Raw genomic sequence first — 25,034 nt, forward strand, 5'->3', positions numbered from 1 at the left:
ACTTGGACATTAGGACTGATATACCTTCATCAATATCATTGATAAATACACAAAACAACAATGGACCCAGCACCAAACCCTGGGGGACTCCGCTAATAACATTAGTCCACGTAGAGCAGTGTCCATTTATTATCACTCTGTGTCTTCCGCTCAACCATCCCTTTATCCACTGCAGTAACTTGCCCTTAATGCCATACCACTCCAACTTGTACAGCAGTCTTCATGTACAACAGTATGAAAAGCTTTACTGAAATCCAAGTGATATCAAAATTATTTTTTGCATCCAGTTCCTTTGTTACCACATCATAGTATCCAATCAAATTGGTCAGACAAAACTTCCCCTTAAAAACCCATGCTGTGCCTGAACTATTATTGCTGTCTTGTCTAAGTGATCCTGTATCACCTCTTCAACCAGTGACTCCATTATTTTCCCCGGAATAGAAGTTAAACTAACAGATCTATAATTATTTGTGTCACCCTTTGAACCCCCTTTGTGAATTGGGGATACATTTGCATATCTCCAGTCCATGGAGACCTCTCCTGACTCTAAGGATGCTCTCATAATTAAGACTAAGGGTTTGCTGCCTCCTGCATTATGACTGGATAGATTCCAACTGCCTCAGGTGCTTTTTTATGTTTAACTTCAACAATTTCTCTTCCACTTTGCTCTCAGTTATTAAAAAATCACTTATCTTCCTGATAGAGTTTGATAAACTTCTGGCACTCCCCTTGAATAACTCCTCATGTGTGAATATAGATGCAAAATACTCATTAAGTTTATCAGCTACTTGAGCAGGATCATCAATAGTCGAACTATCTATGTTAAGTGGACCAATCTGATTCGTCCCCTTCCTTCTAGAATTTACATAAGTAAAGAACTTTGTTTTTTTTCTTTGCGTCCTTTGCCAAAGATTTCTCATAATCTGCCTTCTTCAGCCTAACATCCTTTGTCACTTGATTACAGACTAGCTTATATCTGCCATAGGCTTCTGTGTCGCCTGATAATCTATATGCATTTTTCTTTTCTGCCACGAGCCTCAACAATTCATCCAACATCCTTTTAGGCCTGAAACTTGAGCAGTTAGTTGGTATGAAAAGCCTAGTAGCCTCCAAGATTAAGTCTCTGAAGGCTTCCCATTTAGAATTCACCATTGGTAACATCATCATCAGTTGATCCCACTGTATAGAATTTAAAAACTGTTTGAGACCATTGTAGTCACCTTTACGAAAACAAAAACCTTTCCCTTTACCCTTGATGATAGTTACATCTTTAAGTAAATCCCACATCAGTACACTGTGATCACTGTTACCTAGTGGTTCCTTTATCTGCAAATTCTTAATGCATGAATCATTGCCGTTAATCAGATCAAGGGTATTACTCCCTCTGGTTGCCCCTTGAACATGTTGCTGTAGAAAACAATCCTCCAATAAATCCACAAAGGTCTTGATAGCGTGCAAGTGACCAACTTGAACATTCCAGTCAATATCTGGAAAGTTAAAATCATCCCCCATTACAAGACATTCTGATTTACTGGCACATTCCATTTCTCTGCACAACTATTCATTGTACTCATCAGAGTCATTAGGCCTATAACAGACTCTTCCTCTCATTTTCCCCTACCCAGTGTTTAAGTCACACCAAACAGACTCAACATTGCACTGTCCATCCATGTCAACTGGATGCACTTCCTTAGAGTTAATGTGGTTCTTAACTAACAGCATAACCCTTCCTTCCCTCTCTGTCCATTCTGTACACATTGTACTCCCCAAATTACAATTCTGCACTGCTTATATCTGTGTAATGTAAGTGGAATAAGGTGGAAAGAGTGGTTATCAATGCGCACTGCTCTTTGTGGACTAATGTTATCAGTGGTGTTCCCTAGGTTTCAGTGCTGGGCACATTATTGTTGTTTTCAATATTTATTAATGACATTGATGAATTTGAGGTATTGCTCAAAGCATCAAAGGCGGATATTGTTGGGATATCAGAGACGTGGTGTCACACAGATATAAGGAATGCAGAACTGGAATTTAGGGAGTACAACATCTACAGAAAGGATAGACAGGATAAGAAGGGAGGAGGGGTTATGCTATTAGTTAAGAAACACATAAAATCCAAGGAAGTGAAGCCAGTCGACATCGCTGGACAGTGCAGTGTCAAGTCAGTTTGGTGTGACTTAAGCACTGAGAGATAAAAATTGAGAGTAGGAGTGTGCTATAGGCCTAATGACTCTGATGAGTATAATAAGAAACTGCACAGGGAATTAGAGTGGGCCAGTAAATCAGAGTCTTATAATGGGGGATTTTAATTTCCCAGATATTGGGAAATTAAAATCCCCCATTATAAGACTCCTCATGCTTAATGCTGATGGGATTCTGCCTCTCGCTCAGATATTGACTGAAATTTGTGGGTTGGATGATTGTTTTCTGCATCAGCATGTTCGGGAGGCAACTAGAGGGAGTAATACTCTTGATCTGATTATCAGTAGTGATTCTTCATGCATTAGGAATCTGCAGATAAAGGAACCACTGGGTGGCAGTGATCACAGTGTGCTGAAGTGGGATTTACTCAAGGAGGTAACTACCATCAGAGGCAAAGGGAAGGGTTTTTGCTTTCGTAAAGGCGACTATGATGGTCTGAGACAGTATTTAAATTCTATACAGTGGGACCAACAGGAAATTCAAAATGGGAAGCATTCAAAGAACTTATCTTGGAAGCTACTAGGGGTTTTACATACCAACTAAGAAATATTGTTCAAGGTTTAGGCCTAAATGGATGTCAGATAAACTAATGAGACATATGGCAGAAAAGAAAAATGCATGGGATACATATAAATTAACACATGACACAGAAGCCCATGATAGATATAAGTTGATCTGCAAACAAGTTACAAAGGAGGTTAAGCAGGCAAAGGCAGATTACGAGAAATCTTTGGCAAGGGATGCAAAGAAAAACAACAAAGTTCTTTTCTTATGTAAACTCTAGAAGGAAGGGGATGAATCAGATTGGTCCACTTGAAATCGATGGTTCAACTGTTGATGGTCCTGCTTAAGTAGCTAACAAACTAAATTAATATTTTGCATCGACATTCACACATGAGGAGTTATTCAGCGAGGGGAATGCCAGAGGTGTATTCAACTCTGGCAGTAAGCTAGATAATCTTGTAATAACTGAGAGTAAAGTGGAGGAGAAATTGTTGAAGATAAACACAAGAAAGGCACCTGCACGTGGATGGGATCTATCCAGTTATATTAAAGGAGGCAGCAAAGGAAGTAAGCAAACCCTTAGCCATAATTATGAGAGCTTCCTTGGACTCAGGGGAGGTACCCATAGACTTGAGATGTGCAAATGTGACCCCAATTCACAAAGGAGGATCAAAGGCTGACAAGTAATTATAGACCTGTGAGTTTAACTTCTGTTCCAGGAAAATTAATGGAGGCACTGGTTAAAGAAGCACTGCAGGGTCATCTAGACTTCAGTTATAGCTCGGACACAGCATGGTTTTGTTAAGGGGAAGTCTTGCCTGACCAATTTGATTGGATACTATGATGCAGTCCCAAAAGAACTGGATGCAGGGAATAACTTTGATATTATATACTTGGATCTTAGAAAGGCTTTTGATACTGTTGCACATGGAAGACTGCTGCACAAATTGGAGCAGTGTGGCATTGGAGGCAAATTGCTGCTATGGATAAAGGGGTGGTTGAGTGGGAGAAGACAGAGAGTGGTAATCAATGGACACTGCTCATCGTGGACTAATGTTATTAGTGGAGTCCATCAGGGTTCAGTGTTGGGTTCATTATTGTTTTCTGTATTTATAAATAATATTGATGATGGTATATCAAGCTTAATGTCCAAGTTTGCAGACGATACAAAAGTTGGCAGGGTTGTTAAGGACACTAATGACAGTACATTGCTGCAACAGGATCTGGAAAGTTTGAGCAGATGGGCTGAGAGGTGGCAAATGAAGTTTAACATTGACAAATGTAAAGTACTACACATGGGAAACAGCAACCCCAGAGCAACGTATCAACGCTGTGGTACTAAACTGACAATGGTGGAGAATGAAAAGGACCTGGGGGTAATTGTGCAGGCAGATATGAAGTTCTCTGAGCAGTGCACACGGGCTGCAAGAGTAGCTCAATGTGTCCAGGAATTTTTCTAGCAGGGATAAGGAGGTGATTATTCCCTTGTATAAGGCAATGGTCAGGCCACACCTTGAGTACTGTTCACAGGTCTGGAGGCCTCATTTCAAGAAGGATGTAGAGCTGCTGGAACAAGTACAGAGAAAGGCAACAAGATTAGTGAATGGAACAAAGGGTTGCTCTTAAGAAGAAAGGCTTAAGTTTAGCAAATTACAGTGTCTGGAGACTAGGCACCGGCGAGGTGATCTAATAGAGGTGTATAAAGCTTTGAATGGTTTGAGCATGCTTAATGCTGATGGGATTCTGCCTCTTGCTCAGAATAATCACCTGAGAGGGCATAAATTCAAATTGAGGAAATACAGATGTACGGAAATTTGCCTTTAGCCAGTGGGTAGTCGGTTAGTGAAACCGACTTCCATCCCTCGTTGTGGCAGTTGATAACCTAAATAAATTTAAGGCTCAGCTGGACAGGTATTTTGAATGAATGGAGGAGTGAAGTGGAAGGTTTTTTTTTTTTTTGTTTTTTTTTTCTGGCTGACGCTGCATAAGCTGCTTTCTTGCATCATATGCCTCTACTAATAGTAATACTGATGAAGTTATATAATGGTTAATTTCAAAGTTTATAGTCTAACTATAAACAGATCATAGACAGATTATAGTCTAACTTCTGTAAGACTAACATCTGCAGCTATCACCTGTTAGTCTAACTTCTGTTCCATGGAAAATAATGGAGTCACTGGTTAAGGAAGCAATGCAGGATCATCTAGCTAAGACTGCAGTTATAGTTCAGACATAGCATGGCTTTGTTAAGGGGAAGCCTTGCCTGACAAATTTGATTGGATACTATATAGTCACAAAGGAACTGGATGCAAATAATAATTTTGATATCATACTTGGATTTTAGGAAAGCTTTTGATACTATGGCACATGGAAGACTACTGTAGAAATTGGCATTAAGGGAAAGTTGCTACAATGGATAAAAGGATGGTTGAGTGGAAGAAGACAGAGTGGTAATCAATGGACACTGCTCTTAATGGACTAAGGTCATTAGTGGAGTCCGCCAGGATTCAATGTTGGGCCCATTGCTGTTTTCGGTATTTATCAATGATATTGATGAAGGTATGTCAGGGTTAATGTCAAGTTTGCACACGACACAAATGTTGGCATGGTTGTTAGTGACAGTAATGGCAGTATGCTACTCCAACAGGATCTGCAAAAGTTGAGCAGATGGGCTGTGAGGTGGAAAATGAAGTTTAACATTTACAAATGTAAAGTACTACATATGGGAAGCAGTAATCCCAGAGTAATGTATCAACTCTGTGGTACCACAGTGACAGTGGTAGAGAATGAAAAGAACCTGGGGATAATTGTGCAGGCAAATATGAAGTTTTCTGAGCAATGCAGATGGTCTGCAAGAGTAGCTTATGGTGTCTTGTCAATGATATACAGGAATTTTTCTAGCAGGGATAATGAGGTAATTATCCCCTTGTATGAGGCAATGGTCAGGCCACACCTTGAGTACTGTATACAGGTCTGGAGGCCTCATTTTAAGAAGGATGTAGAGCTGTTGGAACAAGTACAGAGAAGGGCAACAAGATTAATGAGTGGAACAAAGGGTTGCTCTTACAAAGAAAGGCTTAAGTTTTGCAAATTACAGTGTCTGGAGACTAGGCACCTGTGAGGTGATCTGATAGAGGTGTATAAAGCGTTGAATGGTTTGAGCATGCTGAATGCTGATGGGATTCTGCTTCTTGCTCAGAATAATCACCTGAGAGAGGGCATAAATTCAATTTGAGGAAAGACGTGCGAAAGTTTGCCTTTAGCAAGCGGGTGGTTGATTGCTGGAACAAACTTCCATCTGTCGTTGTAGAAGTTGATAGCTTAAATAGATTCAAGAAAGAACTTTACAAACATTTGGAGCGAGTGGGTGAAATAAGGGGTTTTTTTTTTTTTTTTTTTTTTTTTATATATATAAGCTTTCTTTCTTGCATCATGTGCCTTTGCTAATGCTAAATGCTAGTGTGACCAACCCACAAGTTCCAATCTATACCTGGGAAGTTAAAATCCACCATTTTAACAATCTTATCTACTGGCCCACTATTTTTTTGTACAGTTGTTCATTGTACTCATCAGTGTCATTAGGCCTATAACACACTCCTACTCTCAACTTGGTTCTCCAAGTGCTTATGTCATACCAAACTGACTCAACACTGCACTGTCCACCTTGTCGACTGGATGCACTTCCTTAGTTAAGAAATATAGATAGTTAAGAAACTAATAGCATCACCCCTTCTATCCTGTTTATCCTTTCTGTACACACTGTTCTCCCCAAATTCCAATTCTGTTTTCCTTATCTCTGTGTGACAGCATGTCTCTGATATCCCAACATCAGGCTTTGATGTCTTCCCCAGCACCTCAAATTCATCAAATTTATTTACTATACTTCTAGCACTGGACTCTAACACAACCCATGTATTTACTTGTTCCATGATGACTTCTAGCAGCAGTTGAAATCCCCAGTACTTTGCTTTCCAGGCTGCTGCTCATTCCAACAGAAGATGGCAAGAATCACTTTCACCTCTGCCTACTGTTAATCTATTAGTCTGTAAGTATATTAATCTATAGGTATCTTAACAAGATCTTTATTGTGATGTTTAGATCCAAAACACCAGAGCAGGTACATGATGGGAACAACTGATCTTAGTCCCAAATCAAAGAGGAACCAACATCAGTCCCATTAAAGAGGGGAATGGATGGAACAAATTTTAATCCTTACTGTTTTTGTGTTGTAGTAGGGTTTTAGGAGCATCAGCAACTTAAGGCCATATTGCTCTGTGTATACTGTCTGTAAATTCTGTGGCATCTGCGTCAATTTTCTGTTTGCCAGAGGAAAAACCCGAGTTACTGGGATAAAAAACCATGCTATCCTCATCTGAGAGGGACTAAATTCCTCATGTCATCAATGGTACTCAAACACGGATCTTTTCCCCCCCACTGTGGGGAGGAGACAGCAATTCTATCAACTGTGCCACCCACAAGTACTTTAATTGGCTAAGCAGAACTGAGGGGGGGCAGTTGTCCTCTGACTCACAGCCTTATAAAATGCACTGTTTGCTTGATGTTTGAAGAGCAATCGGTTGGGACATGATACTGCCATGGGGGATGTTTTTTTTTTTTTTTTTGATTTTATAGTTGTTGGCGCATCGGCTTCTGTGGCCATATTGCACCTCCCAAGGTTTTCGCAGTACTTTGATCCAAGCCCGAGGTGGGAATCGAACACACGACCTTTGGGTTGCCGGATGGGGGATGTCTTTGTGTGTGCGCGATGCAAGGAGTGTATCAATATCAGGCAACAACTCAGCGTTCTTGTGGGCCTATATGAGAGCTTGAAGGACAGGGTGGATGCCCTCGAAGAAACTAAATTGAGGGGCCCATCAAGCTCTCAGCTGCCCACATGAACGCCAGAGCTTGCACTTGGGCATCACATGACACAGAGGCAACCCCCAAGGCAGAATGCGCTGGTCCTGAAGGAACTAGTAGTTGTTGGTGACTCTATTGTCAGGGAAACGGGGAACATGCTTTGTAAAAAGGATAGGTGGAACAGGACCAGGGTATGTCTGCCAGGGGCAAAGGTTGATGATGTTGTAGAGCGAATATCATCTTTTAAGGGCACAAAAGGTGATATAGTTGTACACGTTGGCACTAATGATATTAAGAGTAGGAGACTGGAAGAATTACTTAACAAGTACAGGTCACTGTTGAACAAAAGCCGAGAATTAGGGTTGAATTTGAAAGTGTCTGCAATTCTGCCCAGACATGATAGGAGGGAGTATATGATGAGAGGCTTGTCAATCAATTCGGCCCTGGAAAGATTGTGCATGGCTCAAGGGGTAGAATTTTTTTCAGCTTGGACTGTACTTGTTAACAGGAGAGATTGCTTCTACAGGGATGGGATATACTTAAATAGAAAGGGTGCAAGAATATTTGCTGATGCTATCGAGGCAGTGTTAGGTGGGTCGGAAAACTGCTAGCTTGGGGGGAAACCAATAGATTGACAGTAGCCACTGGCAGAGGTGAAAGAGATTCTTGCACTGCTTCTATTAGAATGAGCAGAAGGCTGAAAAACAAGATGCATGATATTTCAGAGACTGCTGGGAGCCATTGCAGTACAAGTAAACACATGGGTTGTGTTAGGGTAGCTAAGAATAGAAACAGGTGCAGCTATACTTGCGTGTACACCAATGCTAGAAGTTTAGTAAACAAATTTGATGAATTTGAGGTATTTCTCAAAACATCAAAGGCAGATATTGTTGGGATATCAGAGACGTGGTGTCACACAGATATAAGAGATGCAGAACTGGAATTTGGGGAGTACGTCTACAGAAAGGATAGACAGGATAGGAAGGGGGGGGTTATGCTATTAGTTAAGAAACACATAAAAAAAAAGGAAGTGAAGCCAGTCGACATCACTGGACAGTGCAGTGTTGAGTCAGTTTGGTGTGACTTAAGCATTGGGAGATCAAAATTGAGAGTAGGAGTGTGCTATAGGCCTAATGACTCTGATGAGTATAATAAGAAACTATACAGGGAAATAGAGTGGGCCAGTAAATCAGAGAGTCTTATAATGGGAGATTTTAATTTCCCAGATATTGACTGGAATTTGGGGGCTGGTCACTCACACACTAGCAGGGCTTTTGTGGATTTATTGGATGATTGTTTTCTACATCAGCATGTTCGGGAGGCAACTAGAGGGAGTAATACTCTTGATTTGATTATCAGCAGTGATTCTTCATGCATTAAGAATCTGCGGATAAATGAACCACTAGGTGACAGTGATCACAGTGTGCTGAAGTGGGATTTACTCAAAGAGGTAACTACCATTAGGGGTAAAGTGAAGGGTTATTGCTTCCGTAAAGGTGACTACGATGGACTGAGACAGTATTTAAATTCTATACAGTGGGACCAACTGATGATGTTACCAACAGCAAATTCAAAATGGGAAGCATTCAAGGAACTTATCTTGGAAGCTACTAGGCTTTACATACCAACTAAGAAATATTGTTCAAGGTTTAGGCCAAAATGGATGTCAGATGAACTAATGAGGCATATGGCAGAGAAGAAAAATGCATGGGATACTTACAAATTAACACATGACACAGAAGCCTATGATAGATACAAGTTGATATGCAACCAAGTTACAAAGGAGGTTAGGCAGGCGAAGGCAGATTACGAGAAATCCTTGGCAAGGGATGCAAAGAAAAACAGCAAAGAGTTCTTTACTTATGTAAACTCTAGAAGGAAGGGGATGAATCAGATTGGTCCACTTGATATTGATGGGTCAACTGTTGATGATCCTGTTCAAGTAGCTAACAAACTAAATGAATATTTTGCATCGACATTCACACATGAGGAGTTATTCAGCAAGGGGAATGCCAGAGGTGTATTCAACTTTAGCAGTAAGCTACAGAATCTTGAAATAACTGGGAGTAAAGTGGAGGAGAAATTGTTGAAGATAAACACAAGAAAGGCACCTGGGGTGGATGGGATCTATCCAGTTATATTAAAGGAGGCAGCAAAGGAAGTAAGCAAACCCTTAGCCATAATTATGAGAGCTTCCTTGGACTCAGGGGAGGTACCCATAGACTGGAAATGTGCAAATGTGACCCCAATTCACAAAGGAGGATCAAAGGCTGACACAAGTAATTATAGACCTGTGAGCCTAACTTCTGTTCCAGAAAAATTAATGGAGGCACTGGTTAAAGAAGCACTGCAGGATCATTTAGACAAGGCTTCACTTATAGCTCGGACACAGCATGGTTTTGTTAAGGGGAAGTCTTGCCTGACCAATTTGATTGGATACTATGATGCAGTTACAAAAGAACTGGATGCAGGGAATAGCTTTGATATTATATACTTGGATCTTAGAAAGGCTTTTGATACTGTTGCACATGGAAGACTGCTACACAAATTGGAGCAGTGTGACATTGGAGGCAAATTGCTGCTATGGATAAAGGGGTGGTTGAGGGGGAGAAGACAGAGAGTGGTAATCAATGGACACTGCTCATCGTGGACTAATGTTATTAGTGGAGTCCCTCAGGGCTCAGTGTTGGGTCCATTATTGTTTTCTGTATTTATAAATGATATTGATGATGGTATATCAAGCTTAATGTCCAAGTTTGCAGACGATACAAAGGTTGGCAGGGTTGTCAAGGACACTCCTGACACTATGCTGCTGCAACAGGATCTGGAAAGGTTGAGCAGATGGGCTGAGAGGTGGCAAATGAAGTTTAACATTGACAAATGTAAAGTACTACACATGGGAAACAGCAACCCCAGAGCAACGTATCAACTCTGTGGTACTACACTGACAGTGGTAGAGAATGAAAGGGACTTGGGGGTGGTTGTGCAGGCAGATATGAAGTTCTCTGAGCAGTGCAGACGGGCTGCAAGAGTAGCTCATGGAGTATTGTCAATGATATACAGGAATTTTTCCAGCATGGATAAGGAGGTGATTATTCCCTTGTATAAGGCAATGGTCAGGCCACACGTAGAGTACTGTATACACGTCTGGAGGCCTCATTTCAAGAAGGATGTAGAGCTGCTGGAACGAGTACAGAGAAGGGCAACAAGATTAGTGAATGGAACAAAGGGGTGCTCTTACGAAGAAAGGCTTAAATTTTGCAATTACAGTGTCTGGAGACTAGGCACCAGCGAGGTGATCTGATAGAGGTGTATAAAGCCTTGAATGGTTTGAGCATGCTCAATGCTGATGGGATTCTTCCTCTAGCTCAGAATAATCACCTGAGAGGGCATAAATTCAAATTGAGGAAAGACAGAGGTAGGATAGACGTGCGGAAATTTGCCTTTAGCCAGCGGGTGGTTGGTTGGTGGAACAGACTTCCATCCCTTGTCGTGGAGGTTGATAGTCTAAATAAGTTTAAGGCTCAGCTGGACAGGTATTTTGAACGAACAGAGGGGTGAAGTGGAAGTGGGTTTTTTTTTTTTTTTGGCTGATGCTGCATAAGCTTGCTTTCTTGCATCAAATGCTTCTACTAATGCTAATGCTAATTCTTGCATCTGGTCCCCACCAAACCAGGTTCAGCCCCCAAAGAGCATTCTGTTTAAAAGCCTTTTTCTCCTGTCTGCATTGTTTCATGTGAAAGTGCAGACATTAAACCTCTGCAAATATTTTCTCTGCCTTCATAACTTTCCCCCTAAGTTGGAAATAAGTCTTCTAGTGTGTAATCACTTGCATCTCCATATTGAAACCCTATCTACAAAAAAAAAAAAAAAAAAAAAAAATGGAAAGTAATATAAAATGTTTGAGAACAAAACATTCCATTTAATGAGACTTTGTGGCTATCCTGTACAACTAAACGCAAACTGTAACAAATAATGGCATACATCAAAATGCTAATGAGGCAGGGGGCCTTGCAACTTATATAAGAAAAACATTACAAAGAAAAATGACAAATATTAATGAAATATTATGGTAAAAGTTGATTGTGCTAATTTATAGCACAATCAAATATATATAAATTATACCTACTGTCACAAAACCATAATTTATGAGGTGTGATCAAAAAGTTCAAGGATTGAAATAGTAGTTGGAAGTGATGAAGCTTATGGCTAGTCAAATAGAGCTTTTTTGAAGTGGTCTCTTGACACCGTACACATATATTTCAATAGATCTGCAACTTTTGGAAGCATTCTTGATAAGCTTTTTTTGGAATTGATAATGGTTCCTGTGTCACATTTTCTAAATACTTTTCTCAGCTGTTGCAAATCTAACCTTTCAAGGGGACTTTAAGCTTGGGAAACAAAAAAAAAAAAATCTCAGGGAGCTAAATCTAGTCTGTATGGTAGATTGGGACCACAGTGATGGAGCAAAAATTTCTTGAACAAAGAACATCAAATTGCAGGGGCATTTTCACAATGTAAGAGCTAATTCAATGAACCCCACTTCTGCAGCCATTTTCTCTGAAGAGTATTGCAATTGCTATAGAACTGTCCTTAGCATTCCTGGTTCACTGTTTGACCATGCATCACAAATTCATAATGAACAATGTCCTATAAATCAAAAATTAAGATAAGCATAATCTTCATATTTGATTGTCTTGCTGTTTTGGGCCTTGGAGAAGACTAGGCTATTACACCCATTATTTATGACCAGTAATGATGGGAAAAACAAAATATGGGTTAACAGCAGCATGCTATGAAGATTCTGATGTACCAGAACTTACTGCTCCCTGTAATCAACAGTGCGTAAGCGATGCACAAACTTCACTGAAACATCACATTCCAAAATCTTGTGTTAAAATTGATTGATATGTTCCATAAGAAATACTAATTTCATTAACTACAAAGATGGTTCAACATTGATCACTCCTGACCAGATCACGAACATGAATGACTGAGTCATTGCTTTTGAGGTCGAAGGGTAAGTAGAGCAAGGATCCTCTTTGACAGACAACAGGCCCTTTTAAACTTTGCAGACTACTGAAAAGCCTTGGAATGACAAATGACATCTTTTCCAAAAGCTGGTTTTAATATTTCATGGGTTTCTGTTATGCTGCTTTTCCATAATTTTAAATTAAATTTAATGCAAATTTAGTTGATCAGTAAAATCATTCATTTTAAAGTACATTGAACACACAAAACACTATTCAATGCACTAATCAAATTGACTGCAAATTGTTGTTGTTTGGTTTTTAGGAGCATTAGCAACTAAGGCCATATTGCTCCAGGGATATGCAGTGGTCATCCCCTGACCTTTCCACATCCTCCGTATTTGGTGGTCACGGGTTTGAACCTCAGTCTAATCAAGAAGCATCTGCTGCTCCCGCTCACCTGGCTACGGAGGCGCAACTCTTAAGTTATATGCAGCACCTAAGGTTGGAGTGGTTTTCCACTGCCATCCCTGTTGTTCATAATTTCAGTTCAACAAGCAGTCTGAATGAGGAATGGAGAATGCTCAATCTCACTGCAAAAAAAAGAATAAGAGGTAGAAGTACAAGGATAATACCAAGAAAAAGAAGAATGATGATAACCAGCTCTGATTTTTTAAACAATTTCTGGAGGAAATGAGCTAAATATCAATATCTAATAACAGAGTATTTAAAGTGAGATCTATCTTAGCAGTTGGCATCAAAAATAAAATGTGCCATGGAGAAAAAAATAACGTTTAGAGTGCATATTTAAAAAAAAAAAAAGTGCACAATGCCAAATTTGGATAGGGTGGTGCACAAAACCTTAAAAAATAAAAAATTTCTCCTTACAATAATCTGGTGTTTTAAGTGGTAAGCAGATAGTTTGAATAAATTTAAGGAAGAATATGACAAAATATATTAAAATGAATGGGCAGGTGAGTTTTTTTTTTTTTTTGCTGATGCTATATATGCTTGCTTCCTTTCATCTATCACCACGAATACTAATAACTGAATTTAACCTACTCTCCTCCCCCCCCCCAATCCTGGTGACCTAGGGCAGTTGCACCATGTAATCCGGCCCTTGAATCTCATTTTTATAGTGCCATTTTATATATACTGTATATCATTTTCAGGAATTTCTAAAATGAAAAAAAATAACTGAGAAAGAATCTAAGAGAAATAACTAATTCACAAAATAAACATATTCACTGTTTTAATTCAACTGAGCGATCCTTTCCTTCGAAAATATTGGATGGGCGCTTATAATGGCACGAGTGGAATACGTGCACTTACCCGCATTCTACAAAACAAAATGAAATACTTACGGCAGTGGTCCCCCATAAAAAACACGCTTTACATCCTCCAACTCCTCCGGAGGAATATATTTATCAAGTATCTTTTCCACACTTTCAAATTTCCCTGCCATAATTCCGTACGTCTGCCTCAATCGGTTACAAAATCACACCTAACAAGTACACCAGCTGTTGTTAACCACTGGCGTCCTCTAGTGCTGAAAACCACAATATAAATAAATTAAGATATGATCTCAGTGCTCAGTTATTATTATTATTATTGGGAACATAGTAAAAGAGGCCTACGTGCTCTGGATTCATTACGAAAATTTATTTTGTTTCTCAGAGCAAACTAAACATAATTACAATTAATAAGCTTTCGACTGGGAGGCAGCCTTCTTCAGATTGAATACATGAATGGCAGTTGGAATAGAGATGTGCACTGCCAGGATGGTGCGTGAGGCGCGTGGTTAATTGTTTGTTGATGTTTGTGGCTGTGACATATGGTGGTGACGTGGCCAGCGTTTGTCTATGGATAGAATTACTGCCTCTGTGATGGGGTTAACTTGGCAACCACTGTTCCTGTTCAAAGAGGCATCCGAGCATTTTATATTTAACGATTCCAACCAGGTGCGCTTTAGGTAATGGTGGGACCTGTCCACAACCACGACATCGCGATGTGGGTCGATGTCGCGGCGGGTTGTCCAGACATGCTCGGCGATAGCTGAGTTTTCTACATCTGCCAAACGGATCGCCCTTTTATGTTCTGAGAGACGTTTCTCGAGTCGACTTCCAGTCTCTCCAAAGTAGCAGCTGGTGCAGTCACGGCAAGAGATGCGATAGAACAAACCGCTCGTAGAAGAGTGGGGACGGGTGTTTTTACGTTGGAGATAAGAGAACGCAGTTTCTTGCCTGGGAGTTGGATGCATTTTTATCCCATATGATTTCAGGATTCTACCGATCTGTTGTGACAGGTTGGGGTAGTATGGGATAAATGCCCTCGTGGATGACTCGTCACTGTTGGCGTTGCTGTTGGTCGTCACGTTGTCGCGTGCCTGTAGATCACACCTGTCAAGGACGTCGATGGGATAGCCACACTTCGTAAGGTCTACTTTGACTCTGGCGATCTCTTTGCGTCTTTCATCTGCAGAGCTGGAGTGTGTCCAGGCGCGAGTTAGCAAGGTTCGGGCAGTGGAAAGGAGGTGGCCCCGCGTGTGTGCTGATCGGAAGTTGGTAAATTGGCCAGCACACATAGGTTTGCGATAAACTGTCGCCTTCAAGCATGTGTCTTCGACTTACGAGCTGTCCAAGTTTGTCTCAAGTCTTCTTTCTCCTCTAGTTGGCAAGACCACCTACACCGTCTCCAACAGTGTTGAGTTCATAGAAAGGATCCACTCTATATCCATCTCACAGGATCAAGTCATGGCTTCGTTCGATGTAATATCACTATTTACCTCCATCCCAGTGGAACATTCCATCTCTTGTGCAAAACAACTCTTGGACAACGATGAAACCCTTAGCGACAGAACTAGGTTGACGCCTGATGACATTTCCGCCGCCCTCAGACTGTGCTTAACAGGGGGTGCAATCATGTTTAACGACTCAATCTACCAGCAGATACATAGTGACATAGTGACATAGTGTTTTTTGACAAGCGGCACCGGTGCTTTCGCACAACTCCGCATTTGAATCTCTTGTGAAGTAAGACAGTACAGTACTGTCAAGGCCAATATCATATGTTAGTGTATGTTCATGTTTGCTTAGTGCGGGTTATGTTGTTCATCTGGCCGCTTAGCCTAGGGTCTGTGGAACACCACAGACTGCTAGTTACCGTCACTGGCACTGGGAGCCGGACCAGGTATGTGGAAAGAGAACTCTGGCTGGCCGACCCTGGGGTTAGCCTGAGCTTCCCAGGGAGGGCCGAGAAAAAAATAAAATAATAAAATAAAATAAAAAAGAATAATAATAAAATAAAATAAAAATAAAAATAATAAATAATAAATAATATAAAAAAAATAAAAAAATAATAATAAAAAAAATTAATAAAAAAAAAATAATAATAAAAAAAATAAATAAATAAAAAAAAAAATAAAAAATAAAATAAATAAATAAAATAAAATAAATAAAAATAAAAAAAATAAATAAAAAAAAAAATTTTTTTTTTTTTTTTTTTTTTGAAATAGGAGAAGGGGTGAGAGATTGAGGAGAAGAAAGAAGGTAAGCAGAAGAGAGAGGGTGAGGTAGGGTGGGCTCCCCCCCTGGGGGGAGCCCACCCTACCACAGGAAGAAGAGAAAAGGTTGTGAGGTCAAGTGACCCACAAAGTCAGATTGCCTAATAGCATGATCCTGCATTTGAAAGTCAAATGCCAGCCCCACTCCCAGAGGAGTATTTATATGAGTTCCTGCACAAGTAGGAAAATCAGATATTGTCATACACCTTGAAGAGAAGAGGTGCCAGCAAGTGAGTGGGTCCCACAATGGGCAAGGGGCCCAGGGTCAACAATTTAATCTTCTTCATCCAAGGGTGACTTGTAGGCAATGAGCAGTGTCCCACACTGGGACTTGGATAATCTTCTCTTAGGGGATGAGAGGAGGCACATGGATTCATGAAACTCAAGGATTGCTTGGAGTTCTTGTGGCTATTGTAGAAAAGTCCTTTTTGGGTTCGTGGGTTTGTCAGATAGCTTCCTTTGTGAACGTCGAGAGATTCCTGTTAGGTCATGACAAAGATCAATATTCTGTTTGTGTTTTCTTTGATTCCATTCAGGATATGTTCTGTGAATTGAGTTTTGGGTTCATTATAAGATGGGGGTGCGTTGAACAGTTTGCTGTAGGTGAATTTGACGCATTTCAAATACAGTCTGGGCAAAAGTAGTGAAGGCTTTGTAGTTGGTTTCGTCAATTATGTAGAGGTGTTCCTGCCCACTGGGTATATTTCCAGTTTTGGTAATTAGGAGACTTCTGGGTAAATCATAAAGAGGGCAATTATACATGAGGTGAATCCAGTCTTCATTGTCACCGCATGTGCAGAGAGGAGAATCGGTGAGACCAGGGCATGCAGCTTGGCCCGAAACGATCCATGACCAGTGAGGAAGAACGAGACGTGAAGGCCTGGTGAGTACCACGGAGGAGGTTTTGGTGCAGTTATCATAACTTGTGGAAGAAATCTTTTAGTTGTTTCACCTTTGGTTGTTTGCTCCCAAGATCTTTGCCAATGCTGGAAGAGCTTAGAGTAAATCTGTTTCATTTCGTTTTTTGGATCATTAGCTAGATCGAGTGTTATATCCAGAATGGTGGTGGCAATTCCTCTCTTTATGCGGTATGCAAGGCCGCGACGAATAACCTCCAGGTCCAGAGGAAGAGTGCCTGCTAAGACCTGCAGGGCAGGATTACTGACTGTGCGGCATGCTCTAGTCACAGTGAGTAGGATATTGCGTTGAATTGTATGTAGCTTTGCTTTATTACGTGCAATGATGGCACGAGGGAACCATATGGCTGCACCATAGCACACAGCTGGTAAGAAGATGGTTTTATAAAGTAGCATGAGAGTCCTCCTCTTCAAACCCCAGTCTGCTCTGCTAATTCTTACGATCATGGCAGTATAACGACGTATTTTATTGGAGAGGTAATTAAGATGAGGTAAGAATGTTAATCGGGAGTCAAAGGTTACTCCTAGATATTTTAGTTCTGTTTTGAGTTGCAATGTCTGCCCAGAGATTTTAATTTGGGGTGGTCTTCTTATGTCCAAGGATCCTTTGAGGAGGATTGTCTTCGTTTTTTCCCCAGAGATGACTAACTTGTGGTTGTTTGCCCAATTTTGGAGGATCGTTAAGGCAGGGGAGGCAATTTGCTCAAGCTGAGTTCTAGAATCAGCTTTGATAAGGAGGATGAGGTCATCTGCATAGGCCATGCAGTCCACAGGACCCAAATCCATAAGAAGAAATTCATCTAGTATCAAGTTCCAGAAGTAGGGCCCAAGAACCGAGCCCTGTGGACACCCTCTAACAACTGGTCGGGAGGTTTTCTGAAAATTTGTTTGAACAGTGACTGAGCGGTTGAAGAGGTAGTTCTGGAGACAGCGGTAGAGGTTGAGTGGAATATTGATTTGACGTAATCTCCTGACAATGCTGGGCCACCAGATGGAATCGAAGGCACCAGCAAAGTCAATGGAAATAGCCAGTAGATATTTTTCTGTGGTTGAGTTTGCTGTGTTGAGCAGATTGTTCATAGCATCTTCAGTGGAGCATCCTGGCTTAAAGCCATACTGCTTTGGAGAGTCTAAGTTGGCTGTCTGGTAGTAGGTGGATAATCTGGATTGAAGCAGCCGCTCCATTACCTTTCCCAAGATCGGGAGAAGAGCAATGGGGCGGTAAGATTTGGGTAGAGTAGGATCTTTATCTGGACCTTTTAGGATGAGTCGAAGCACTGCCTGTTTCCAAGAATCAGGGAAAATTCCTTTCGCAAGGCATTTGTTGAATAGTGCTAATAGGTGGTTTGGGAGATGTGTTGCTGCTTTCTTGATGACCTCAACCTCAATATTATCATGACCAGGGCATTTATTCATTTTTGTTCTGTCAAGTGCTTTGTTCATTTCCTCAGAGGTGAAAGGAGGTTCTATTTTATTGTTGGAGAAGGCCTGGTTATCTTGTTTAATTTGCTTTTGTTCATCATTGAGGGGACTCTCATCTGTCTGAAGTAGGGCATTCAGAATATTATTCATGGATTCAGCCCATGTGTGTGTTGGATTGCCATCAGGAGTCAGGGTTGCATTTAACATCTCTCCCCTGGGCAGCTTGTTCATAACAATGCGATAAACGACCCCCCAAGGATCTGCGTTACCAGTGGTTGTCACAAGGTTCTGCCAAGACACTTTCTTTTTCTGCCGAATGAGGCTTGTGTAGTCGTTACGATATCTTCTATATGCTTCCCGTAGAGCCTGGACCTCAGCAGGAGGCCAAGAGTGCCTCGCTCTCTGGAAGGCTTTTCGGGCAGTGTGGACTTGCCGCCTTAGGTTTTCTAGTTCCCTGCACCACCAAGGGACAGCCTTTAGGTGCTTCTGACGTTTTTTCATAGTTCTCTCACATGCTTGTTGGAGTGTGCTTGTTAGGAGGGAGAGGTGCTCCTGTGGATCAAGATGGTTTAGTTGGGATGTATCCATTTGTAGCTTTGATTTTATATTGTCCTTGAAGGCATTCCAGTCAGCTGTTTTGGTGGAGTATCTGATGATATCGTGGTAGGTGGGAGGAGTACTATCAAGTTGTCTAGATAGATGGAAGGAGATGGCCCTGTGGTCTGAGGTGGTCCAGGCCTCATGAACCATCCATGATGAGAACATTTGTGCTATGGACCGTGTGGCGAGCGTAACGTCAATGTTGCTTTCCCACAGGGTATTGCTGAAGGTAGAAAGGTGATGTGGTTTGTTAAGGACTTCAAATGGGGAAGATGAAAGGAAATCTTCTAATTGCTGTCCATTCTGGGAAACTATGTGGCCATCCACACGGCTATGCCACAAGCGAGATCTACAATTGGCATCCATCGTTACTAGGATTTTGCTGGAAGGTAAGAGGGTTATGACTGACTGGAGATATTCAATATATGTTGCGATATCAGTTCGTGGTCGGCAGTACAACGAGACTACGTGCAGAGAGCCTTGTTGGCAGATAATGTGTGCACAAACACCAAAGGGGACCAGCAGATACATGGCACAGCCATGGGTTTCCCTGTCAGCTCTGTCACGGCAAACATCGTGATGGAGGAGTTAGAGGGACGTGCGTTTACACACGCGCCAGATCACATCGCCTTTTGGTGCCGCTATGTAGACGATGTGTTCGTTGTCATCCCTAGAAACTCAGGTCAACGACTCCTAACCCATCTCAACTCACTATCGCCCTTCATAAAGTTTCCATTGAGCTGGAGTCGAACAACTCTATACCATACCTAGATACACTTGTCCGGCGCGAAGACACATGCTTGAAGACGACAGTTTATCGCAAACCTATGTGTGCTGGCCAATTTACCAACTTCTGGTGGAGTCGAACAACTCTATACCATACCTAGATACACTTGTCCGGCGCGAAGACACATGCTTGAAGACGACAGTTTATCGCAAACCTATGTGTGCTGGCCAATTTACCAACTTCTGGTCAGCACACACGCGGGGCCACCTCCTCTCCACTGCCCGAACCTTGCTAACTCGCGCCTGGACACACTCCAGCTCCGCAGATGAGAGACGCAAAGAGATCACCAGAGTCAAAGTAGACCTTACGAAGTGTGGCTGTCCCATCGACGTCCTTGACAGGTGTGATCTACAGGCACGCGACAACGTGACGACCAACAGCACCGCCAACAGTGACGAGTCATCCACGAGGGCATTTATCCCATACTACCCCAACCTGTCACAACAGATCGGTAGAATCCTGAAATCATATGGGAAAAAAATGCATCCAACTCCCAGGCAAGAAACTGCGTTCTCTTATCTCCAACGTAAAAACACCCGTCCCCACTCTTCTACGAGCGGTTTGTTCTATCGCATCTCTTGCCGTGACTGCACCAGCTGCTACTTTGGAGAGACTGGAAGTCGACTCGAGAAACGTCTCTCAGAACATAAAAGGGCGATCCGTTTGGCAGATGTAGAAAACTCAGCTATCGCCGAGCATGTCTGGACAACCCGCCGCGACATCGACCCACATCGCGATGTCGTGGTTGTGGACAGGTCCCACCATTACCTAAAGCGCACCTGGTTGGAATCGTTAAATATAAAATGCTCGGATGCCTCTTTGAACAGGAACAGTGGTTGCCAAGTTAACCCCATCACAGAGGCAGTAATTCTATCCATAGACAAACGCTGGCCACGTCACCACCATATGTCACAGCCACAAACATCAACAAACAATTAACCACGCGCCTCACGCACCATCCTGGCAGTGCACATCTCTATTCCAACTGCCATTCATGTATTCAATCTGAAGAAGGCTGCCTCCCAGTCGAAAGCTTATTAATTGTAATTATGTTTAGTTTGCTCTGAGAAACAAAATAAATTTTCGTATTATTATTATTAGCATATGGTGCAAGGAAGCTCGAGGCTTATGCTGCACCGGCCAAAAAAAAAAAAAAAATTCTGAATTACCCAGAGAGAGAGAGAGAAAGTGAGGGCAAAAATCAGAAATAGAAGGGAATCACCAAGAAAGAGAACAATGATGATATCCAGCTCAGAACCCTGGGTGTGTCAAGCCCATACATGTACTCACCAGATGTGAGCCCCTGGCCTTATACACCTCATACACGTTATACACCTGGGGACTAGTCTCCAGACACTACAATTTGCACAACTTCAGCTTTTCTTTGTAAGAGTACCACTTTGTTCGCCTCACCAGTATTGTTGCCCTTCTCTGTACTCCTTCTAGCAATTCTAAATCTTTCCTAAAATGAATATTCCACACCTGTATTCAATACTCAAGGTGTAGCTTGTGCATTGAATATAGGTCTGGATATATAGGATATATAGGAAGGAGGTGATTACTACTTATACAAGGAAATAATCAACTCCCTATCCCTGCTAGCAAAATTGCAGTATATCATTGACAATACCCTATGACCTGCTGTGGCAACCTGTCTGCACTGTTCAGAAGATTTCATATCTGACTGTACAATTTCCCACAGTTCTCTTTCGTTCTCCACTACCCTGAATGTAACACCACACAGTTGATACGTTACTCTAGAGCTCCTCCTACCCATATGCAGCACTTTCCATTTGTCAATGTTAACTTTAGTTGCCACTTCTCAGCCCATATGCCAACTTTTCAAGATCCTGCTGCAGTAGCATACTGTCATTACTACCATTAACAGTATGTTACCGCAACAGCATACTGTCATTACTACCATTAACAATCCTGTCAACCTTTGTAACATCTGGAAACTTCAACATTAAGCTTGATATACTTTCAACAATATCATTGATAAATACACAGAACAACAATGTGCCTAACAACGAACTCTGGGGGACACCACTAATAACATTAGTCCAAGAAGAGCAACATCCATTGATTAACAGACTCTGCTTCTCCCACTCAACCATTCTTTTATTCATTGTAGCAACTTGCACTTAATGCCATACTACTCCAATTTGTACATTAGTCTTCCATGTGCAACAGTATCAAAAGCTTTCCTGAAATCCAAGTATATGATACAAAAATTTTTTTTTCATCCAGTTCCATCGTGACCACGTCATAGCATCCAATCAAATTATTCAGACAAGACTTTCTCTTAACAAACCCACGTTGTGTCTTAACTATAACTGCATGCTTGTATCGATCATCCTGAAGTGTTCCTTAACCAGCGACTCCATTATTTTCTCCGGAACAGAAGTTAAACTAACAGGTCTGTAATACTCAAGTCAACCTTTGATCCACCTTTGTGAACTGGGGATATATTTGGACATTTACAGTTTGCGGAGATATTCCCTGAATCCAAGAATGCTCCCATAATTATGGCTAATGGTTTACATACTTCCTTTGCTGCCTTCCTTAATATAACTACATAGATTCCATCCACCCAGGTTCCTTCTTTATGTTTAACTTCAGCAATTTCTCCACCACTTTTCTCTCAGTTATTGCAAAATTATTTAACGTACTATTAGAATTTGATAAACTTCTGTTCTCCACTTCCCACAGAATTTTTCATCTGTGAATGTAGATGCAAAATACTCATTCAGTTTTTTTCCATTATTTTCCCCTGAAAAGAAGTTAAACTAATAGGTATTTAATCATGTCTTCCTTTAATCTCCTTTGTGAACTCGAGATACATTTGCATATGTGCAGCCCATGGGACCGCTCCTGAGTCCAATGATGCACTCATAATGGTGGCTAAGGGTTTGCTTACTTCCTTTGCAGCCTCCTTTAATATAACCGGATAGATCTCATCCACCCCAGGTGCCTTTCTTTTGGTTATCTTAAACAATTTATCATCCACTTTGCTCTTAGTTATTACAAATCATTTAACTGTCTGATAGAGTTTGATAAACATCTGGCCTTCCCCTCCTTGAATAAGTTCTCATGTGTGAATCAGTTTGTTAGCTACCTGAGCAGGATCATAACAGTTGAACCATCGATATTAAGTGGACCAATCTGATTCATCCCCTTCCTTCTAGAGTTTACATAAGTAAAGAACTCTTTGCTGTTTTTCTTTGCATCCTTTGCCAAAGATTTCTCGTAATTCGCCTTCGCCTACCTAACCTCCTTTGTAACTTGGTTACAGACCAGCTTATATCTATCATAGGCTTCTGTGTCAAGTTAATTTATATGTATCCCTTGCATTTTTCTTCTCTGTAACATGTCTAATTAGTTCATCTGACAACCATTAAGCATAAATCTTGAACAATATTTCTTTGTTGGTATGAAAAGCCTAGCGGCTTCCAAGATTAATTCTTTGAATGCTTCCCATTTTGAATTTGCTGTTGGTAACATCATCAGTTGGTTCCACCGTACAGAATTTAAATACTGTCTCAGACCACCGTAGTCACCTTTACGAAAGCAAAAACCCTTCCCTTTACCCCTAATGGTAGTTAAATCTTTAAATAAATTCGACATCAGTACACTCTAATCACTGCCACCTAGTGGTTCCTTTAGCTGTAAAATCATAATGCATGAAGAATCACTACTGATAATCAGATCAAGAGTATTACTCCCTCTATTTGCCTCCCGAACAAGCTGCTGTAGAAAACAATCATCCAATAAATCTACAAAAGCCTTGACAGTGTGCAAGTGACCAATCCACAAGTTCCAGTCAATATCTGGAAAGTTAAAATCCCCCATTAAAGGACATTTTGATTTACTGGTGTATATTCTATTTCTCTGTGTAATTGTTCATTGTACTTATCAGAGTCATTAGGCCTAAAACAAACTCCTACCCCATTTTTGCTTTCCCAGTGCATATGTCACACCAAAGTGACTCAACATTGCACTGTCCATGTATGTCAACTGAATGCACTTCCTTTGATTTTATGTGTTTCTTAACTATTACCATAACCTCACCTCCAACAAATCATCCAAAAAATCCCCAAAAGCCTTGCTAGTGTCCGAGTGACCAATCCACAAATTCCAGTCAATAGCTGGGAAGTTAAAATCCCCCATTAAAGGACTTTCTAATTTACTGGCCCATTCTATTTCCCTGTATAATTGTCCACAATTTGCAGTCAATAGCTGGGAACTTAAAATATCCCATTAAAGGACATTCGGATTTACTGGCTCGTTTTATTTCTCTGTATAATTGTTCATTTTACTCATTAGGCTAATAACAAACTGCTTTCCCAGTGCTTATGTCACACCACACTGACTCAACATTGCACTGTCCATCTCTGTCAACGGAATGCACTTCCTTGGATTTTGTGTGTTTCTTAAATAACAGCATAACCCCTCCTCCCTTCCTATCCTATCTATCCTTTCTGTACACGTTTTACTCCAATTCCAATTCCAATTCTGTATTCTTTATATCTGTATAACACCATGTCTCTGATATTAAAACAATATCCCCATTTGATGTCTTGGCCAGCACTTCTAATTCATCAGATTTACTTGCTATACTTCTAGCATTGGCGTAAGTGCTAATATACATGCATCTGTTCTTACTCTTAGTTACAGCCGATCCAGTTACTTGTTTCATGACTTGTTTAACTTGTCTAATCTTGGGGGGAGACAAAGACTAAGCTTGGGGGAAGACAAAGACTAATAGATTAACAGTAGCCACTGGCAGAGGTGAAAGAGATTCTTGCACTGCTTCTATTGAAATGAGAAGAAGCCTGAAAAACAAGATGCAGGATATTTCAGAGACTGATGGGAGTCATTGCGGTACAAGTAAACACATGGGTTGTGTTAGGGTAGCTAAGAATAGAAACAGGTGCATGTATACTTGCGTGTAACACCAATGCGATGAGTTTAGTAAAAAATTTGATGAATTTAAGGTATTGCTCAAAACATCAAAGGCAGATGTTGTTGGCATTTCAGAGACGTGGTGTCGCACAGATATAAGGAATGCAGAACTGGAATTTGGGGAGTACAACGTCTACAGAAAGGATAGCTAGGATAGGAAGGGAGGAGGGGTTATGCTATTAGTTAAGAAACACATAAAATCCAAGGAAGTGAAGCCAGTCGACATCGCTGGACAGTGCAGTGTC

General features: G+C 41.1%; 1 protein-coding gene across 1 annotated transcript in view; it reads right to left on the reverse strand.

The window, feature by feature from the left end:
• Positions 1 to 14,053, reverse strand: part of pyd3 (beta-ureidopropionase pyd3) — a 247,598-nt gene extending 233,545 nt beyond the window's left edge. Inside the window, exon 1 of the mRNA XM_090373642.1 lies at positions 13,901 to 14,053. Coding sequence (XP_090229768.1) covers positions 13,901 to 14,001 — 101 coding nt within the window. The 5' untranslated portion in view covers positions 14,002 to 14,053. The remainder of the gene's footprint in view (positions 1 to 13,900) is intronic.
• Between the last annotated feature and the right edge of the window lie 10,981 nt (positions 14,054 to 25,034).

The sequence above is a fragment of the Mastigoproctus giganteus genome, chromosome 5 (assembly GCF_048544385.1).
Source record: "Mastigoproctus giganteus isolate SK-2022 chromosome 5, ASM4854438v1, whole genome shotgun sequence".
NCBI classification, from domain to species: domain Eukaryota; kingdom Metazoa; phylum Arthropoda; class Arachnida; order Uropygi; family Thelyphonidae; genus Mastigoproctus; species Mastigoproctus giganteus.